Genomic DNA, 18,146 nt, shown 5'->3' with positions numbered 1-18,146 from the left:
TAGCCTTGGGTTTAAAAATCTAAGAAAAAGTGAAAATGAATGAACACCATGAATCTAGTGATTACCTGTGGTAAAGAAAATGCAGATAAAAGCAATACTTTTAAATGATGTCATAATTTCTCTGTGGGCTCTGCAGAAGCACATGCTGAAGGAAGGAAAAGGCCGCATGCTGCAGGCCATCAGCCCCAGGCAAAGCCCCGACAGCAGCCCCGTCCGAGAGGAGCGCTCGCCCTCCCCGACCTTCCGCCTGCCCTTCTTCTCCAAGACCTCCCCTCCTCCCTCACCTCCTCACCACAGCGGGGCCCGGGCTTACCTCATCAGCGAGGACGACGACGAAGAGGGCGAAGACGACGACAACTAGAGCCGAGTCTTATGAATTCAAGTTAGCACTACCAGTGAACAGAGCTGTCAAGCTGTGTGGTCGTCATGGAGATCCTGGCTGCAGATTTTTATCGTGTTCATGGATTTTTCTTTTAGCACTTCAGCGTCATGTTAGTTGGACAGCCAGGTCGTCCACAGCTCCTGTTTTTAACAACCTGTTTTCATCTTCTTTCTTTTTCTGTTTCTGTGTAACGGTCAGTAAACTCCCAACTAGACCCCCACATTCTTTCAAATTGAGTTTATGTGTTTGTCAGGTTTTATGTTGGTAACTGGTCGCTCACTGTCACTTAGCAATATTTTCAGGTATTAGCCTTGGTGCACTGCTCCATCTGTGATTGTATTCTAAAGCTTGCCTCGTGGCACAGGGGGAGTTTAGGTAATGGCTTTAGCAGCAGGGGGCGGGCGATCTGGAGGGAGAGGGGCTCGCTGGTGTTTGCAGCAGAAGGTTCATTTGTGCTGAGGAACCATGTGATAAAGCACTGTTTTAATGATCTGCTTGTGTGCTGCAGATTTTTTTATCCTCGTACTAACGTTTAAATACGGTATCTGAAACCAATAACGGATCTAAACTGAATCTGAGAATTAACATCAACCAAGCAGCAGCATTTCTGTGTGTTGAAGCTTCCTGTGTCCATGTTACCTGCATGGCATTGTTTGTATGTCAGCATGTTTAATGTCTCCTGACAGCATCTGCTGAAAGACAGATGTAGAATTCAGCTTATTTTCTGCTTATAGTATAAAAAAAAAAAAAAGTGCTTATAAATTTTATGATCTGCCAACGAGAATCAGTCTTTGAAAGACTAGTTTAAAACTAGACGCCTCTAAGTGGCGTTGATTAATGGGTGACAAGTTTAATCATCTGTTTTTTTTTTTGTTTTTTTTTTTAGCTTTTTATCATTTATTTTTCCCCCCTGAGCAGAGAATCAAAGTAAGCAATAGGTGACTTTTTTTCTGTCATTTAAGATGGACCTGACGATCTGTGAGAAACTTTGATACAACGCAAAGTATTAGGTTTTGAATTTGAAAATACGCAGGTGTAGTACAATTTATTGGCATGCTAGAGCTTGAGTCATTGGCACAAATAGTTTTATTTTTGTGATGGGACCTTCCTCGTTTGTAGCGAACTGGCATGATAATCTGAATAAATGGAAAATGGGGACTTCCACTGAATCGGATGTTTTGATGGATCGCTTTCTGTTAGCTACCTCCTTCCAACTGTTTGTGTTGTGGATAAGCACAGTTTCCTCTCCTCTGGGCTGTCGTAAGACTTAAATATATTGAAACCTTTTCTCCAATGGAAAAACTTGTTTCTAAACAAGTGGTCTTTCTGTTAAGCAATACTATCAGATGATCAATAATAGTTATTTCTCGTTTGGTTACATAGAAGCATGATGGCGTAAACCAGCTGTGAAACCTTAATGCTATTGTGTGCAAACATAAATTTAATGACTGACCTAAAAAATTCCAGTTTAGTCTACAAAGAATCCTGTCCGTTAATCGGTGCTAAATTGCTTAAAGAAAGGCTCGTCTTGATTCTCTCTAGATGTTACCTTTTTGAATCAGTGTAAACATCTCAGTTAGAGCATGTCCACATAACCTTAAGCCAATATCTTTCAAAAGTGGTTCTGATTGTTACTTTTTGGGGTTTCATTTTTGTCCCACTTCCTTGATGTACAGGAGAAGTAAATTGTATTAAAACTTGTTGGCCAAAAACATTGTCTTGTTTGCTTTTAAGCATTTGTCGATTTTTAAAGATTTACCAAGATATGTTTCAATTTCATGATTATGGCTTTAGAAAATAAACCAAATTTGAGATTGTTCTGAATAAAAACAAAAAATAGATGCCAGGAAACAGAATTTTAACACAAAAATAGTAAATAGAATGCACCAGTTATTAACGGCACACAAGAGGACCAAGCCGCTAATGGTCACTACTAAATATACTTCGGAGTGCTCTTTTAAGAGTATCATCAATGTAAAGTAGGGTTGAACATCCGATATTAGTCCAATATTAGCCCAAAAATGAATATCTGATTTTGTTGGTCAGCATCTAAATTCTCCAATATTTTCATGCTAATAGAAACACTATTCCTATTTGAGTTTCTGTAACTCATTGGTTATATATATATATATATATTCACATAGATTTTTTTTAATCAGTTTTGCATTTTAAATGTCCATATGAAAATTAAATGTTCAATGTTTTTTTCTTCCACAAACCTGAGTGAAAAGTCTCCCATATGTTGACTGTCCAATAGCAAAAAGCTGAGGGGAAAAAGAATAAAACATCTGACACGAACAGTCACTTTAAGTTTACAACAAAAAATAAGAAAATAAACACAGAATCCGGATTCCATGACCTTTACACCCCTCTTAAACAAAGCAACAAAAATCAAAATGTAATTTTTTTGTTCACAAATAAAAAACTATCAGACTAAGTAAACTTGTAGATCTCGTGAAAATCTCTGGCAAGCAGAGCGCCACCCGCCCCAAGATGTCCGGCCGGCCGGCACCAAGTCAGCCACTTTTAAATCGATCCCGTGATTGAAGCTCTGTGCATGATTAGTCAGTTAACACTAGAGAGAGATTACACACTTTACCTCACTTTTAAGCTCAATAGCTCAGACTCTCAACGCTGATGGAACCTCAATAGTTATTGGGTTTTTCCTCCACATTTGTAGTCTCTCCAGCAAAGCTCCACCTCCTTTTAAATATGAGGAAACTACTATGAACGTTGGATCAATCCGGTGAGTAGAGCGTGATTGTGAGGCAGGACGGGAGGAGCCGAGGATTACAGAGGCGGAGCTAGATGGGGGGCCAGGGGTGGCCATGGCCACCCTTATAAAAGATTTTCTGGAAACGCTTCTGCCGAGGAAAGAAAAAATAAATAAAACGCTCTAGAAATGAGCTGTTTGTATGGAGCTAAATCGATCTCAATTTTCACAAATACACATACTCGATTCATACACGTACAGGACAAGCTCCACACGACTCTCCTGACATACCTCGATAAACAAATGCATTTTTTTTAATACATGGAATGGTTTGCAACCAATCACAGGGCTCCCTTGTGTAAGCCAATAACAAGAAAGTAATCCAAGTGGGATGACTATTTGCTCCACTGCGGTCAGGTGTTCTGTCAGTGCAGCATACAGCGTCAGACCAGCAAACCCTTAGTAATATGCATTGCATAGTTTCCTCTGTCTTTGCTCTCCTTACATCCAAGCATGTAGTTTAATTTCACGAGTTTGTGCATAAAACAAAAAAAATAATTCACTAGGTTCACACACATTATGTTTAAAAAAAAACATTGCATGTCCGTTAGAAGAGGATCTTATTACAGAATGATCGGCAGTTTTTCACAGAGAATGAAATATCTAGGCTATAGGGAGAGGATTTTAAAACCCAGTTGACAGGATATAAGATTTATTTGTTTTTAGATTGTTTAATATGAGCGACATCTGGATAATTTTTTTATTTTATATTTATTTTTACAGCACAGGAAGAACTACTGAAATTATTTTCAGATTACACATAAATAGATTAATAAATTCCGTGGGGGGAAAAGGAATGACTTTAGGGTTAGGATTCACTCTGTGATAACAACCAACTGAGCCTACTGGCACAATCTGAAGCCATTCTATGGGGCTGATAACCACTAATAACGATCATGCGCGTGCATGCGTATTACTAAGGGGATGCTGGCCTGATGAGGTATGTTGAGCTGACAGAACACTGGACCGCAGCAGAGCAAATAGTCATCCCACGTGGATTACTTTCTTGTGATTGTCTTATACCAGGGATATCTGTGATTGGTTGCAAACCATCCCCTCTATAGAAAAAATGCATTTGTGTTATGCAAGAAGAGTCTCAAAAATCCACACACAAATGCAGTGAAGTTTAAAGACCACTGGCATTTTGTAATTTATGTTTATAGACCAGAAATACTTTGGCGAGTCATGTGCTGTGCATGTTGTATGCTTGCACATGCATGTATGAATCACGTGTATTTGTGAAAATTGAGATCACTTTGACTCCATAGTTTGTCACAGTCTTTACGATATCAAGCCTTTTCTAACGTTCTGCAATATCAGAGTAATAAAGGCAGGTATGCTTTGTGCCAATACTGTATTGGGGCAATATCTGTATCTTATCAGAAAACGTTTTATTGGACACCCCTAATGGAAAGTTCAGTGAAAGGAAAAAAGAAAATAGGTTCAACAATGGGATAACTGCTTTCTTGATTTTAAAGCAAAACCCAATTAGGAATTGTGGACTAAAGCTCGAGTCAGAACTTGGGAGTTAACAGACCTGGTACATTAAAAAAGAAAAAAAAAAAAAGTACCAAAATTAAGTTCTAGTCTGAAAAAAACTTAAGTCTCCACAGTTAATGCAATCTGTTCATTTTTTTTTTTTTTTTTTCCGGAAGTCCACAGCTCAGACACAGTCTCTGTCCATAGACAAAGTCTATAGTGATGCAGCCATCAAACAGGAAGCTTTAGGTCACGTAATACTTCCTTGTGCTGACAAGCTTTATGGAGATGCAGAGTCCAATTCCTGGAAGTCCATTATCTGTTTTAATAAGGGCAAATTAAACCATCTATACAGCCAAGAAAAGGCCAATCAAGAAGAGTAACCAGCATGTCAAACTGACTTCTACAGAATCCAGCTGTAGTTAGACAACAGTGAGAAAGAGCTGGGGGTCATTAAAGACAGAACTGAGTTTCTTTAATACCTGCAGTTCTTTGACACGAGTAAAAAATAAAAATAAAGATGCAATTTAAAAAAAAAAACAAAAAAAAAAAACACCTAGATAAGCTTCACTTCTAAACTGAAAATGTGAACTTTTAGTATGATTTAACAAGTTTAAGACATTTTTCCCTCTCAACAACCAAGGGTTGATTAAATGTCTTTCTATAAAACATAGATCAAACATTTTGCTCTAACAGATTAAGGAAACAAGAAATATGAAAAAACAAAACCAGGCAGGTTTGGTTACATAGATTTTATTGGACAGAATGGTCACCAGGGCTACAAACAAGAAGAAGCAGACGGTCGAAGCAAACACCAGGGGGAGACCTCACCTCACTGCAGACTGATCTTTTGACTGGAACATAGTGTGACAATGATCATCTTAGTGCTTATAAAGTATTTGGGGGGGAAAACGAGTCACAAAAGCCAGAGAGGATGATGGCCTAACCTCAAATGACCTGACCAAACTGAAAGCGGGAAAGGGGGATCCATGAAAATAACACATGCAACAATATAAAAACCAACTTGAACAATGTAATTTCTTTATCTAATATCAAAAAACAAGGTGGGAATGAATCCCCTCCCCCCCTTTTAGGTGAGAAATACACAGGGTTCACATGGCTAACATCCAGGAACAAAAATCAGTCAATTTATTCAGCGGGTAAACTGTACTAGATACAGGGTGTGAATAGAAACTATCTGGACTCATCTTGAAGACAGCAATAAAGAACCATATCAGGGAGGTCTGACATTAAGGAGCTTAACAGTGGCGTAGATAGAACAGTAACACCGAGCACTCACTCAAACCTTTCCGTCTCTCCCCCTGAGTTCCCAGCTTCACCTGTCTTTTCCTTACAGACACCAGATGGTTTACAACTGTATTCATCACTACTAGATATATACGGTACAATGGTTCACATTTTGCATATATCTGTGCATTACACCATATTTACTTTTTTTTATTTAAACAATGTCAATTCATCTCCAACACCTAGTTAAGAAGGGATAATTGGGGAGAGGGGTAGAAGTGATACGGGTTGAGGGAAGAACAAAGACAAAGTAGGGGGAGGTGGAAAGAAAAAAACAAAACATTCTTAACAGGATAGATGGGAGGGAAAGTGGTCAGATTGCTGCCTGGTCGGGTGGAAATTCAGCAGCGGGTTTCATAGATGCCAGAGCGGCCGATGTACCGCACCCATTTAATAACGTCATGGTCACTGTAGTTGAGCTTCGACTCAAACACCTTCAAGTAGCGCACCTTCAGGCCAGATGGAGCAAAAGGAACCTGCAAAAAGAAGAAAGAAGTTTGAACAAGATGAGACTTGTGGACCACACAGGCTGCTTTGGTGGGAGGAAATGAAACAGCTGGGGATTTGATGAAGATACTGGAAACATTTTATCCATTTCATCTGTCTGATTGGCTACAATACGCCTTTTGATGTTTTTCTACATTGGTTTATTTTTAGTCGAGAAAATGTTGAGCAAATTGAGTCAATTTTAGAAAATAAACTGAAAAGACGGAGAGACAAATGGGAGATAAATCAAGTCTGAGGAGACCAAGAGGGGGACAGAAACCAAAGGATTATTACCTCAAAGTTCATAGAGATGGGAGGCCTGGCCCATTTCTTCTTATCGTTGGTGGGCAGCAGCTCAATCTCAGCACTGATCTGAGATTCCTTCATTCCAGCCATACGTTTAATCCTGCAAACACAAAACATGAAGTGAATTGTTGAAAAACAAGATGTGACATTTGTACCTAAAAAATAAAATAGTTGGGAGAGTGCAAAAATTGATACAAGAGGTGAGTTTGTTAATGAGGTGTTGTGACTCACTTCCAAACAATGGCGTTCTCACTGGCCTTATATTTGGCTTTTCCCTTCATGCAAATCACCTGCACACCGCTGGTGTTGAGGGGTGTTGGGATTCGCACCTGAAAAATAAACGATGTTAAAGTGTGGAGAGGCCAAGCAAAACTGCCACACATCACAGTAAATCGGGTTTTAAGTTTCATTTACATATTAGAAGAGACTTAAAGAGCTGAAGTGAGAAATTAACTGGTGAAGGGACAATCGGCATAAACTTAAAATTGATTCTTTTCTAGATGCGACCTCCAACATTATGATAACACCATGTTTGTGTGTGGGAGTTCAAATTTGTCAGGTATGTTTAAACATACAAGGACTTAGACTCTGGATTTTCCAGTGTGCTTACCAGAGGTCATGTTAACCAAATATTTTCCATATTTGACCCTTTAAAAAAAAAAAAAAAAATCTAAAAGACATTTAGGATTTTTACGAACAACTACTTACACCCTGACCACTTTGTGACGATGATGAAATACAATGAATGGGACATAAACTCAGATTTTATTATTGCTACAATTAGCTGTTTTGACCAAATTTCCTCCCACTGAAGAAAGGCTTTGTCACATCAGGACACCTCTCATCTTCTGACCACTTCATTTAGAGAGAATATTAAACTGTTGCTTAAGTGGCCATCTAGTGTGGTGGTGAGGTATAGATACAGCCTCCTGGATATTCTTAAAAACTGTGACAAGTCATTGATTGGGGGAAAAAGTACAAGACTTTATGACTACAGCCTCTGCAGGAATCAAACTAGACGTTTAATCATGTAAAGCATTTAAGCAAGAGGAAGCTATGCATTTAGGGCATAGCTGTTTTCCATTTTCATTTATATGTTAGACTCGTTACTGGGAACACCATAGTGATTTTTTGTGGTCACCGTAGAGAAAAATTTACATGCATTCATTTGAACTGTGCTCTGTTTGTTCAGACTCATTATTAGTTAAAAAGAATAAAGATAAATGTGTCAGAGACTTTAAAGTGAAAGTCTATTGCTTACCTTTACAATATAATAAGCAAATCACAAAACAGAAAAAGCACTACACGGTGTAATCCAGAGGCTGCCATCTAACACCTGGTTTTTATACATAGACTAAAGTTAGCCATTTTCACCACTGGTAAGCTTTAAATCAGAGCATGAGCTGCTTCAGCAAGAAGCTCCCGGCAAGAAGCTAATATTGTATAGAGTTTACATGTTCTCCATGTGCATGCGAGGGTTCTCTGCAGGTGATCCAGTTTCCACCCACAGTCTAAAAACATGACTGTTAGGTTAATTGGCTTCTCTAAATTCTCCTTAGGTGCTGGTCTTTGTTGTTGCGAATGATTATTTGTCCCGTTTGTCTGTGTTGCCCCACGATGAACTGGCGACCTGTCCAGGGTGTACCCCGCCTCTCGCCCGTAGACAGCTAGAGATATGAACCAGCACCCTTCGTGACCCCGCTTGGGATAAGCGTGACAGAAAATGAATGGATGGATAAATCAGAGCAAGAAAAGGACTATCAGAAGGTATTTAAACAGAAAACCCTTTTCTGCAACATGTTGAGATATATGCAGTTTATTGGCTCAGACAAAATGTGAGTCAATGACAGAAAGGCTAAAGAACACTGTTTAAGCTGTAAACTTCATGAACATGTTTGTCGAAACGCCTCCTGTTGTTTAGTACTCACAATTCAGAAGGATCTAGAGGGATACATCCCACACAACAGTAACTTCATATTTATGTTGCTTAATTTATAGAATCATTAAAACCCTGTTTTAAACTAATCTGTCCTATGCTGTAAAAACATTTTTTTTCTAAATAAACAATTCTTGAAAAGAGATCAGAATTTACCTCAAGTGGCATGAACAGATCAAAATCCCTATTTGGTAAAAAAGTTGGACAGAAAATTCTGATCAAACGCACCTTTTATAATAAATAATGTCAGATTAAAACAATCACAGCTTTAACGCTGTATATTGCAGGCCAGTCACAGATACCAGGAGCTCACCTCAATCTTCTGAGCCAGCAGGGAGGGTTTGAAGTTAGACTTGATGACCACTTTAACTTCCAGTTTAGTGCGACCCACCTCTCTGACCAGAGGAATAACTCGGAATGGAAGAATGATGTCTTTAGTGGTGCGATATCTGCAAGGTGAGAGAGAAAAGGTTATAGAGCAGTACATTCATTGTTTGAAAATCTTCACACAAAAAATTGCAGCTCAAGAGTGAAATTAACTGACCTCATGAGCTCATACTCTCCATCAGGGGGGATGAAGCTGATGCTGCGCTCAGAGTCAAACTTACTGAGACGAACACACTGGTGGAAGGTACAGTCATCAATTGCTATGGACTGCTTCCCACTGAGGAGAAATGTAGAGGGGAAAAAAACAGTTATTAAAAGAAACAAACTTGTACTTTTATTGTCCATATTATTATCCATAAGTTGGAACACACAACATATGAACACATACAGGAACATGGATAGTAGCAACACAAACAGGTTGAGGTTATGTTTAGGTACTATTCTGAAATTGTTTGGGTGAAAGCATACAGGAAAAAAAAAAGATGGGAAGCTGGCTACACAAAACATAAAAAGGAACATTTTATCAGCTAACTTTTCAACAGAGTATGAGATGGTAATATACTAGAACAGGGCAGGGATGTGTGATGATGTGGGGGGAGAGGAATTGGTAGCACAGTACCTTCCTCCCCCTAAATCACTGAGGTACAGCACATAGAAAAAGAAAGGGGAAAGACAGGAGAGATCCATGCAAGGAAAGCAAAGAAAAGGGGGAAAAAAAACAACTTGTAAAGCATGACTGGTTATAAACAGGCTTAAAACACAACAAATTAAAAGCTTCCTTTTTGTTCTGACACAAAACTTCCTTTTTTTTTTAAGAAAAAAAAAAAAAAGGAAAAAAAGGTTTTCTAAAGAAAGAACCAGTCAATGAAAATACAGAAGTGAGAAAAGTAGTTCAACATCCTAAAAAGTATTAATTAACCAAAGTCATGTTTCGGGATCAGAGCCTCTTTGTTCCATCATGTACCTCTTTCCTGCATCATCGGACGCTCCACCCTTCCCTTGTTTGTCGATAACAATCTTATCGTTCATGCCAAACTTGCACTCAGGCATTCCGCTCAGGTAGCTCTTCATCACAACTCGGCCTGACACGTGTGCACTTAGGACTTGACCTGGAAGGGAGATACAAAACTATCATCACACAGCAGCAAAAGGTGACCTTTTGTTAAAGGGCACACATTTTCTTTATCTTTGAAAACAGTACAACTCAAGGACCTCAGAAGGAATTGTTGAAAAAGTTAATTGGCAACTAGCTTTAGATAACTGGTCATGCTGCAACTACATAGTACATTTTTGTACATAACAGACCTATCAGAGAACAAAAATAAAATGATTAAAAAAAAAGAATAATTTGTACTGATAATATTAATGTCAGTGAAACCACTAAGGTCATCTGTCATCAGCATCAAGAGGGAAAGGAAAATAAACAGACCTTGAGGCGACATGAGTAGATTAACGCTTTCCAGTACATCCAGGAAGAGCTCGTTGCGGCGATACTTGATGCCCTCACGCCGCCAGCCGATCTGCCCCGTCACCTGGCTGGTGATCTGAGACTGCTCTTCTTTTGTCTGACATTCAGAGGGAAGACATTATAGCAGCCAATGAAAGGAACAAAGACAATAGGTTTTTTTCCCACAAGGTAAGCAGATAATTGGCAACATGGAAAGGTGTTAAATATATTAAAGATGGGAAAGAAAAGGTAATCTAAGCATATTACCTGATGCTGAAGGATCCAGAATCCACACCAAGAAGCAAAGAAAGAAAAGAAAAAAAAAAAAAAAAAAAAAAAAAAAAAAAAAAAAAAAAAAAAAAAAAAAAAAAAGATTAAACACAATATAAAACAACAGAGACAAAAGTGCATGTACAATTTTTTAAAACCTTTATATCTGGATCATAAAACTACTTCATTTGAATTTTCCTGTTCCTATTACCACAAAGATTTCACTGAATCAACAGGACACACAGAATCAGGCAGCATACATTAAATGTACCCGTCCCTCATATTCAGAATAAACTAAAACATACAATGAAAATTTTCCATTGGTCATAAACAGCCAAGTTTGTTTAAAGATCAAATCAAAGTTAAGGATTTAAAAATGTGATCAAAGTGTAAACATGTCTTGCTTACCTGTCCCTTGATGCCCTGCTGGGTGATGAAGGTCTTCAGGGCACCTGTCTCTGAATTCTGGGGGTAGCCAAAGTCCAGGATCTCTGAATAAACAAAACAGGAACAGATAACTTTCAGTGAAGATAAGAAAAACAATCTGGGACGAGCTATGGTGAAATGAATGAGCACCGACTGAGATGTACTAACTATGAATGTGACACAGACAAGGTTTGACAACAACAACAAAAAAAACAAGCAAACAACAACATTCCTGTACAATCTTAAATATAAAAGCACAGGTCCAACTAAAAGAAGATTTCATAATCTCGTCCTACCATCCAGCAGCTCATAGATGAGCACGAAGTTGTTCTTGATGTTCTCCTCACTGATTTTGCCAAAGTATGCCGTCATCACATCACACATTTTGTAAAGGAACTCAAACACCATGGCGGCGTTGACATTCTGCTTGGTGACGGCTGCCAACCAGATGTTGGAGCGCTTGACATGGAAGAAGCTGGTTCGGGCAATGTTGGTCACCGGGGACCGAACCTGCTGCCGGGCGTGGATCACGTTCACACGGAACGCATCCACAGCATTACGCCTGCAAAGGACAGGAGAGAAAAGTTTTTTTTTTTTTTAAGTTTAAAAAAAAATTAAGAAAAACCCTGCATACTTTAAGGTAGTCTGTAACTTTGGATTCCTACATATACCATTAGATACAATGTGTACACTTTAGCTTCTACTAGAAAAGCTACCCCAGGAAAACGCTGCTTCAAATAACATGAACACACACAAAGAGTCGCACAAGGCATTTCAAGAATGCCAGAGTGAAGGATTAACATCTTAAAACTTATTTGGTCAATTTCTCCAAATAAAAAGGTAATGTTTAATTAGGGGAAGATAAAAACCTGCATGATTATTTCTAATGTGCATTGCCAAACTTAATGTTCAAGGAAGCACTACTGTGAATATCCAGTATAATGTGTGCAGCACTTATACACTGCCTTGCAGAAACAGCAGTAACACATGTTCCTAATTATGTCACATTCCAATGTTCAACGTAATCCTGTGGGAATTCAGGTGGTGGACCAATGAAAAACACCAAAAGCTTTTATGGCTTTTCAAACTAATATTTTTTTTTAGTGAACAGTCTATTCCTACACCCATAGAACCGTTGTTCATTACAGTATTGTTCCTCAGGCTGCTTTTCAAATTATGCAAGGGAGTTTTACCCTTTTTTGGTAAACAGCTCAAGTACAGTCAGGCTAGATGGATAAAGTATTTAAACATCCCAAACTCTAAATCAGATTTTGGTCTGGACTTTGATTTGGCCATCATACCATATTTTTCTTTGATCTGAATCTATTGAAACTTTGGCTGCATGTTGTAGGGTTGTTCTCCTGCCAAAAGAAGGACCTTCACTTTCTAAATGACTATCTTCCAGTATCATCTTGTATTTAGTCCCATTCATCTCCCCTAGCTAAAACCCTCTCAGGCATTACACAGAACATCTCTGCATTTGCTTTAAACCATGACTTTTTTGATCAATAATAAAAAAGAAATTTTCCCTTGAGTAGATTTACTGCTGCTTCACTGAGATGTCAAATAAATGCGCTTCATTTCATCCCCATTTTAACCCCACAGCTGTGGCCCTGTCCTTTCTGCTGTGTCCATTGGTAATTCGCTGACTAACATTCTCCAAACCTCTGAGGCCTGTAGGATGGTCCACCACATAAAATCCGTATACAATAGTTTAGATAATGCAACAAGAAACTTAACGTGGCGTGAAAACTTTGGCAAGGCGCTGCAGCTAACAGTATATGACAGACATGTCGAAGGACAATCAAATGAAAAAGGTCCCACTTAATTTATATAAATTCTTATGTCTCCAGCCAAATACTGCACTACTAAATATGCTACGTTTAAGTTTCAGATATGAAAAAAAAAAAAAACACCTCAGAAAATTATTTTAGTCAATGCTAATTAAGCCACATCACACACCAAGTGTAACCTTACAGAATTTATAACAAATGTTTCCTTTTTGAAAGGAACGGCAGAAAGAAGCACCAAAGTAACTTCCATAGCCCATGCTTAGACTACATGCCAGGGCACTAGCTCAGCTGGTGAAGTATCCACAGTCTGGCTGTGGTCAAACTCCTTGATTTCAATTGATTTGCAGCTTGATTTCAGTAAAAGGTTGTCCAGTAATCAATGTATGTAGAGGTGAGACATGCTTACAGGAACCATTGGCCTTTTAACCATAGCATAAAGGCTCATGCAGTTCAGGGGTCATTGATCAGTGGCCATGAGGGGGAGGAGTCATGCTTTGAAAGCTTCAGGAACTCTTACCTATTTCTACATGAGGGGCCAAGATGAACAGATGGAGGAAAATGGTTAAACAACAATGGTTAACACGGGATAGATAGGAGAAACAAAGGTAACAGAAGAGGACAGACAAAAATGTACAAGACATTTTCGTGCATCATGTAGACAGAGTGAGAAACATGGTATATTGTTCATGATGCCATATTTGGAAAAAGGTTATCAGCATTGCTATGATCTTTACACAGTAAAGTATCCAGTACTGAATAAAACACAGCTGCAGTATTATTTCTAGTAAAGTCCAAATCCCAAAAATAAACTTAATTTCTAAGTTTTGCTAGTCAAATTGACCACTCAGAGCACTTTACACCTGAGCCGCATTCAGTGCCCCCACTCATTGAAACAAAGATTCACAGAATGCTAAACAATGTGGGGGTAATGAGCCACCGACGACCCCTGTGATTCTTGCTATGATTGTGAAGCCCAGCTACCAATTTATAAGCGTCATATACCCGAAATAGTCGTTTACCCGAATATTTCTGAATGACACTGCCTGCAACTAGGACCTTATTATCTGGGTCACACAAAAGCTGAGCATTTAGGACCATATTTTTTTAGGCATTCAGGAACATAAATTGGGTAATGCAAAACAAAGCAAAAAATTCACAAGAAACCAAACACTGAAGCTGTATATGCTCGTCTTAACTTACAAAACTAAAGTCCAGATCACCCTTTTAATTTCAGACATGGACATCTGTTGGCTTTTAACCATTTAACTAAACTGTATTTTAAAACAGCATTTGAATCCAAGAAGCTTAATACAGAACTTGGTAACAGACTTATTGTGCATTTAATGACTCACTGATACATTTAAAATTTTCCTCACAAAAGCCTTTGGGTTGGTTGCACTTAAACCCCTAATATCAAACACGATTGATACATGTAAAACATCTATGAATGTTTGCTATAAACCAAAGCTGAAAAAAAAGGGACTTTCTGAATCTTTGACACCTATCAAGGTGTCTTCAAACTGGTCATAAACATTTTAATCACTCCATTAGAGCCTCATAAAGATGGTGTGTTTATGGTCCAACATGACCTAATCTTGATGGTTTTTCTCTAAAGCAGAAATCACTACAACAAAATTAAAGCCTTGAAAACATCAGTTTGTTTGTAATCTTTATAACTCATTTCATTCACAGAGTACAGGTACGGCAAACTTTTCAAGAATATAATTCATTGAATTGTTCTGTACATTCAGTAAAAGAAAATTTAGTAAAATTAATCAACAAGGGAAATTAAATATATGACTTTGAGAGAAAGACAAATGTCTGTTTAATTTTTGTCATGCTTACAAATTGCATCAGGTTTCAATACTTCATTGAAGGTCTTGTTCATATAAAAAGAATAATCCTTCTTCTGCAATTAGGAATCAGTTGATAGCTTATTTCAGATTGACAAAATAACACCCCACACCACTGAAAGCAAAAATTATCTTGGATTCATAAATCTTTAGATGTTTTTGTTAAACAAAAAGTAAATTGTCCATTAAATGTATAACGTGAATCCTGTGGATTTGTACTCCCTTTTCATGAGCTTTTTCTCCCATTTAATCAGCAGTCCAGGGAAGGCCCAAATTATAGCCCATCTCAACTGCACACATAGAAACAACCTTAAATGAAAACTGTTTTACGAGTCATAATATAAACACCTAGTGTATATGTATTTAAGTGAAGAAACACTAAAAATACGAATGATCAAAATATGCTATACAGGCAAATGACATCAAATATGACAGAAGATAAGACATTTGGGGGAGAAAAAAAACCCATGTCATGACTGAGAGCATCAAGTTTAGAATAGTGAGCAAGACCTAGGAGATGAAGAACCAAGAGTTGCATGCTGATGGTAAATAGATTTATAACTATCCCTGTGATATATTTCTATGGGGGAATAGTTAATTTAAAGAGGTCTAGTCTGTATGAATGTTTTTATAGATATATTTTCCCATGCAACAGCACATAATCTTAAAATTTCAGGGTGAGTGAACTAAATCCTTATATCAGACAACAGGGAAGGTTATATAATCAAAACCTACAGTTTTTATCCATGCTTCACTTACAGTAACTGTTAAATCTGAAAGGATAGGATTTGACAGATACTTGCAAAGCAACCGTTAGAGTTTAATGGAGTAATACTATGTTACATGTACTCCTGGCTTAAATGTATTTTAGCTCCTTCCCATTAACACAACAAACAGTAACTTACACAGGTTCAGGGACATAATCCTCAGATCTGGGATAAACCCCAGACACTCCACCCACACATAAGATTCTCACTAAAGTTTCCCAGGGATCTAGAAGCCTTTCAGCATGCTGCAGTAAAACATACCCTATGTCATCTCGGTAGACACGGGAGATGAGGACCTCCCCCTTGTGGTTGTAGATGAACAGTCCTCCGATCATTGTGGCTGCTTCTCACTCCCAGCGTGCCATGATGAAACCAAACTCCTCCTAAGAAAAGACAGACATTAGGGAAGGAAACGGGCTCCGGAAAGACAGGATGATAGAGAAGTGAGAGCGGCCAACGGCACAGAGAAGCATTTGTCCCTGAAACCCGCTTTCTCCATCTTCCACTCTCTCACAACTAGACATCCTCTCATTTAGAGCTGAATATATCCTGCAGCTGCACTGCTTTTGAAACACTTGACTCACATATTAACCAAGAGTACTTCAAATCAGGACATTCCTTAGCTTTCCTAAAGAAGATCAATTGCAGATTAGCAGTCGTCAGACTGAGGCAGGTAGCAGGCTTTAAAGCTGCTCCCCTTTTGCTCTTTGATTCAATGAGACTTAAATCAAATTTATCACCAATAACCCAAAATGATCAATTTATATCATATGTTGCTGTGGCACAATTTATTTGCTGTGACTTGGATTTCTAGTCATGGTGATCTGTTCTAGCTGAAAAAAAAATCTGAAAAAGGGATGAAGGACATCCATGAAATTCCATTTAAAAACAGACTGGGCTTCAGATGGCGTTTTAAAAATTAATAAGATAATTACATGTGAACACTTTCGAATGAAAAAATATATAATTAAATAAATATCAAACCAAATGGGGGTTTATCCACAATATATTGCTGAAGTCAAGATGTCTGCTCATTCAGGCCATTCCTGAACGACACCGAGTTTCTTTATTTATTTCTCTGCAGTTAAAGCAGTGTGCCATCGATAGTTGATTCATTGCAATCACTTTTAATATAAGAGAGCGTCAACGAAGATCTGACCTTCAATCCGATTAAAGCAGCGGAAAAAAAGCCGAGTGAGGAGGGTAACGGGCTAATTTAGCTAGCCATAGCAGGCTAGCTATCGGGACTGCCAAGCGGATTTCTTAACGGGCTTCCGGTGAAAAGAGCACTGTGGAAAAGGACACGACAGGCTCTCAAATCATTAAAAGTTATCAATATGTTTTTTTACAAGAAATATTGCAACATATAAATCACAGCTAACCCATAAGGAGACAACGTAACTGGTTACTTCTGCCGAGTGGAACAAAATGCCTCCTTTCCGTTATCACATAGCCTACCGCTGCTAGTTTGACGTTAGCGGCTAATGTTGCTAATATTAGCATTTCCGAATTAAAACGCTCGCTTTTTTTACCTGACAATTACCACGCAACAGAGCATTGAAATAGAACCGTGTTTGTATATTTACCCCAATTATCTCACGAAAGCCGCCACTGCTTTGCGCCCGAGTCCGCCTCGAGTGTCCAGCGTATTCCCACCTCATTCACCCGCAAAGCTTCTCTTCTTTTCCCTGCTGTCCTGCTAGCTGTCAGCTGACCCGCCGTCTTTACGCACGGCCGTTGAGCCGTGACAGGAAAAGGCGCGGCTGGAGCACTGCACAAACCGCACCCAGGCCAACTTATCATAAGCAAATGAGCGACTAATTGCCTCTTATAGGGTTTAGATATTAGTCAAGGAGCACGTCGTTATTTAGGATGGCAAATCACCCTGCCTTCATTAGGAAACAACACAGGTCTGAACTTATCTTAAATATTAGTGAGATGCAGTTCCCCAAAAGGACCAGAAGGGCGGCAGAAGACCGTTAAAATGTTCTAATATGAGATATTTCTGAACTTATTTTTTCCCAGGGTTTCTGCAATTTTGCCCATACTTTCCTAGTGAACATGTTTTGTCATAGGTTTTGAAGTACAAGTGCAAAACTTATCCATTCCATAAAAGCTGCATCTAATCATGTTTTTAATATAGAAATTGTTGACAAAAGGACAATTAGAATAGAAAAAGGCAAAATACATAAAATAAATGGTGATAGAGGATTAAAATAAGATGCATAAATGGGTGCATGCATGGCAAAAATAATTTAAGTAATAGCTTGTTGGAAAAACATGTATAGATAAAAGAAATGAATGACTAAAATACATGAATGTATAGTGGATAAATTATATAAAGATGCAATTTTAATAAGACAAAATTCTAAATGAACTCTTAAAGTAACTCTTGCTTACTGTTACCCCAGACTTGGAAAACAAATCAACCAAAACTACAGTCCTTGAGATTTAGTGAACACCTGCTTTAATCTAGCGTCTGAACTGCCTTCCTGGTTCATGGGGTTCTGAACAACTAAGTCTAACTAATAAC

At 38.3% G+C, this 18,146-nt stretch overlaps 2 protein-coding genes across 8 annotated transcripts in view; one reads left to right on the top strand and one right to left on the bottom strand.

Annotated features, from left to right (window-relative positions):
• LOC107091881 (choline-phosphate cytidylyltransferase A-like) overlaps positions 1 to 2,105 on the top strand; it is an 11,384-nt gene extending 9,279 nt beyond the window's left edge. Inside the window, exon 9 of one of the 2 annotated variants that reach the window (XM_015386076.1) lies at positions 137 to 2,105. In XM_015386076.1, coding sequence (XP_015241562.1) covers positions 137 to 361 — 225 coding nt within the window. In that variant the 3' untranslated portion in view covers positions 362 to 2,105. The remainder of the gene's footprint in view (positions 1 to 136) is intronic. The other variant, XM_015386075.1, reaches the window with a different exon arrangement.
• A 3,981-nt stretch (positions 2,106 to 6,086) lies between these two features.
• On the bottom strand, positions 6,087 to 17,479 carry ap2m1 (adaptor related protein complex 2 mu 1 subunit). Of its 6 annotated transcripts, none has more exons than XM_015386067.1 (14): positions 17,200 to 17,479; positions 15,875 to 15,996; positions 13,511 to 13,516; positions 11,497 to 11,762; positions 11,183 to 11,265; positions 10,772 to 10,777; positions 10,487 to 10,622; positions 10,022 to 10,166; positions 9,677 to 9,694; positions 9,215 to 9,334; positions 8,984 to 9,119; positions 6,966 to 7,063; positions 6,723 to 6,834; positions 6,087 to 6,418 (listed from the first exon to the last, which is right to left on the bottom strand). In XM_015386067.1, exons 2-14 carry the CDS (start codon positions 15,946 to 15,948, stop codon positions 6,284 to 6,286), a joined length of 1,335 nt encoding a protein of 444 aa, XP_015241553.1. In that variant the 5' UTR covers positions 15,949 to 15,996; positions 17,200 to 17,479; the 3' UTR covers positions 6,087 to 6,283. The 6 variants fall into 6 exon arrangements, with proteins under 6 accessions (XP_015241553.1, XP_015241554.1, XP_015241557.1 ...); XM_015386068.1 differs by lacking the exon at positions 17,200 to 17,479 and adding an exon at positions 16,773 to 16,791; XM_015386071.1 differs by lacking the exon at positions 9,677 to 9,694 and having other exon boundaries at positions 17,200 to 17,478.
• Between the last annotated feature and the right edge of the window lie 667 nt (positions 17,480 to 18,146).

Source organism: Cyprinodon variegatus, unplaced genomic scaffold (assembly GCF_000732505.1).
Source record: "Cyprinodon variegatus isolate N-32 unplaced genomic scaffold, C_variegatus-1.0 Scaffold355, whole genome shotgun sequence".
NCBI classification, from domain to species: domain Eukaryota; kingdom Metazoa; phylum Chordata; class Actinopteri; order Cyprinodontiformes; family Cyprinodontidae; genus Cyprinodon; species Cyprinodon variegatus.
This window is presented reverse-complemented; position numbering and strand designations above follow the sequence as displayed.

Bases quoted from the DNA above. Each gene is read 5' to 3' on its own strand.
- ap2m1 (XM_015386067.1), bottom strand. From the start codon at position 15,948: ATGATCGGAGGACTGTTCATCTACAACCACAAGGGGGAGGTCCTCATC. The intron at 7,064-8,983 runs GTGAGCTCCTGG...TTTATTTTTCAG, and splicing joins TGCTGGCTCAGAAGATTGAG to GTGCGAATCCCAACACCCCT. The intron at 6,419-6,722 runs GTAATAATCCTT...TTCTTTTTGCAG, and splicing joins CCATCTCTATGAACTTTGAG to GTTCCTTTTGCTCCATCTGG.